The following is a 3,068-nucleotide window of genomic DNA, read 5'->3' as shown; positions in this document are numbered from 1 at the left end:
GGTCATGAGGAAGAGGAGAACCTGGGCTGGGAGGAAGCCCCCAGGGGTTCGTTTGCCCACATAGTTTTCAGCTGACTCAAGTCCCGGCCACCAGGCTTCCCCTGCACTGCCCGCTTTCCACACTATCCTTGAAAACCCCAGGACTCAAAATTTGGACCATTCTTGGGCCGGGGAGGCTTGGGGAGACCTCTGGCTCTGTGGGCCATTCTGCTGGCCTCAGCCTCTGTCAACAAACTTCCGACTCCTGATGTGGCCTCCACTCCCCTTTTCTGTTCCTTCCTCCAGGAGCTCCCTGAGATCAGCTTCTCCCTCAGGGAAGACCTTCCAGGCTGGCACCCTTGCCCAGCTGTGGGGTGTCATGGATGGGGGCTGAGATTCCAGGAAACACAAGCGCCTTTGGCCCCTGCGCCACCCCTTCTGTTTATTGCTCGGAGCGGGTTGGAGGACCCTGGCTGGGAATTCTGTCCTGGAGGAGTCCTGCCCTTGGGCCCCTCTGGGATGTACCCCACGCAAAACCCCAGCTGGGCTCAGGCAGGTCACCTGGAAGGTGAGGACTACCCCTCGGGGCTGGTGAGCCCACAGGACGGAGCAGCCGCCCATCTCCCTGCGTTGCTCGGCTCCAGCCTAGAGGAAGGGTCAGCTTCCCCGGAGGGTATGCCCCTGCTGCTGTTTCTGAGCAAGGGTGTCCATCACGCTTTCCTCCCTGGCCTGGAGCCTGGAGTTTCCATTTCATTCAGCCCAGAGCCTGGCTGCTCAGCCCAGCCCTGGCCTCCCTGTTCTCCCTGAGACGCACTGGGAGCAAGGAGCCCGGGGTGGGGAGATGCCACTGGACCTCCAGCCAGCACCGCCCTAACATCCCTTCTGCCGCTGGCCATCCCTCAGGGCTCGGCTGACACCCCCCAGGCAGCCTGGCTGTGTGAGCGGGCAGCTTCCAGAGCGGCCAGCTTCCAGAGCGGCCCTCGGGCCGGTGCCCCACTCACGCGTGCTTCCTCACCAGCAGCACCCAGGGCAGGATGGCAGCCACCACGGACACCACGGCAATGAGGACGATGAGCAGTAGGGCCTGGAAGCGGCTGCAGAACGACCGGGTGGAGCTGGGCACCGGGGAGGCCTCCAAGAGCTCGGCCAGGCTGCGCCCGGGCAGGATGCTGTCCTGCTTCCCCAGGGGTATCCCATGGCTGCTGATGAGGAAGATCTGCGGCTCCCGGAGCAGGCCGGGCGGCGGGTCCAAGGGCACGACCAGGGTCTGAGAGCTCTTGTCCAGCTTGGAGGGCCAGCAGGAGCTCTTCTTGTCGAGGAAGGTGACGTAGCGGCAGACGGGGCAGACGACGGTCCTCTGGACCTGCCCGTCCACACGCGTGGAGAGGAGGTACTTGACCAGGCAGTCATGGCAGAACATGTGGCCACAGCTCAGCGTCCGGCTGGCGCCCTCCATTTCGCGGAACTTCTCGTAGCACACGGGGCACTCGCCGCCCAAGCTTTCCGTGCTCTCCCCCTCGGACATGGCCGCACGGGAGAGCAGGGCCCTGGCTGTGGGCGGGAAGGGCCAGAGCATCAGCGCCTTTCCCTCCTTCGCTCCCCTGCCGGACCCCTCCGGGCCTCCCGGCACCCCGCTGCCTCCGCCCCCTCCTCCCCGGTCCTCTCCCGCTGCTCCTCCTCCAGGGGGTCTACCGGAAGTAACCCCGGACCCGCCGGAAGCGATGAGGGGCCGCTTCCGGAAGGGGGATTGGGAGACAAATAACGAGAGCTCCCAGCCACGCTGGGCTCTGGAAGGAGGTGGGTGGCGGGGGAAGGTGTACCCTCCCACCTCTAGCCCGACGGGCACTCGCTGTGAGGTCACCGCCTCCCGCTTCCTGGTTCCAGGCCCGAAGTGGAGGCCGGAGGACCCATTTCCCAGGGGAAGCGGGTGGCTAAGCGGTTGCACCGGCGGCCTCAGTCCAGGCCTCAGTGTGGGCGTGTGCCCAGAGTGGCCGTTTTCCAGAACAGCCTCTGCTGCTGCTGCGTTTCCCCGCTTGGGCTGGCCGACCCACTGGGTTGTGCGCAGCCCCTGCGCCGCATTCCTGTGTGCCACGTGTGGCTGTAAAGCAACGAGGGGTTTGAAAATGAAACTCCAAACTTACACATCCAAATGACGGCTGGCCGGCCGCGCGGTCACGTCAGGGAGCTGTGGGCTCCTTCCTTTGCCCGTCACAGCTCACTCATCCTTCAGACTCTTCCCGGAGGCCTTCCCGAGGCTGCGAGAGAACCTTCTGATTAACCTCTGTGAGGGCAGATTTTCATCCTTCGAGGATACGTCTGGTATTTGGAAATGGCCAAAAGTCACCGGGTGCCCATTCTGGTGAGAAAGCAAATGAGTACTCAAGTGGCATGAGATTGTTTTAAATCAAAGAAAAGGAGTCACCATGATGCAACAGGTGGGTTTCTAACATTATCTGAGAGCTAAAGAGAGGCTCCAGCGATGCTGTCAGCAACGGCAACATTGTTGGATTTAGTCCAGTTTCTCAAGGTGTGAACCTTGATGGGAAACACCTCTTTGGGTATGTGATGTGGTCCAAGTGTTCTCATTATGCAACGTGTCCCCAACGTGTCACAGCTGTGTCATCTAAACTCCTCTAGAACAGCCTCTTCCTGTTATTGATATATCAGTGATGTAGACAAAGACCCCTGGACACACTGACAACTAGAGCCGTGTGGCAGCCCCCAGATCTGAGAGATGACCTAGTGAGAACAAGGTTAGTTACTAGGAAGGACAAACTAGAGTTGGTTTAATCACAAATCTTTTGGAATCGCTCCCCGCTCCTGGCTTGGTTCCAAGTCCATTTTGCCAAGTTGAAAACTTGGTCCCATAACCAAGAAAGAGCAAAAATATGTAGAGGGAGGGGTAGGGGACTGGGGACCCTGGTGGCAACACCAAAGCCTTTGCAGGGGTTTTCAGGCTTTGGTCTCTGAAGTGGTCAGTGTGGCTTCCAGGCTGGGGTGAGGGTTCAAGTGCTCAGACTCTGAAGCTGGCTTCAAATCCTTGATATACCCAAGGATGTATCTGTATAACCTGTCTGAGCCTCGATTTC

At 60.2% G+C, this 3,068-nt stretch overlaps 1 protein-coding gene across 1 annotated transcript; it reads right to left on the bottom strand.

The window, feature by feature from the left end:
• Positions 1 to 976: 976 nt before the first annotated feature.
• On the bottom strand, positions 977 to 1,504 carry RNF222 (ring finger protein 222; the record flags this gene model as incomplete). Its single annotated transcript, XM_082679643.1, has 1 exon — positions 977 to 1,504. One exon carries the CDS (start codon positions 1,502 to 1,504, stop codon positions 977 to 979), a length of 528 nt encoding a protein of 175 aa, XP_082535769.1.
• Positions 1,505 to 3,068: the final 1,564 nt, after the last annotated feature.

This window comes from Grampus griseus, assembly GCF_964374135.1.
Source record: "Grampus griseus genome assembly, chromosome: 20".
NCBI lineage: Eukaryota > Metazoa > Chordata > Mammalia > Artiodactyla > Delphinidae > Grampus > Grampus griseus.
Note: the sequence above shows the minus strand (reverse complement) of the source record. Positions and strands in the feature narration are given on the sequence as shown.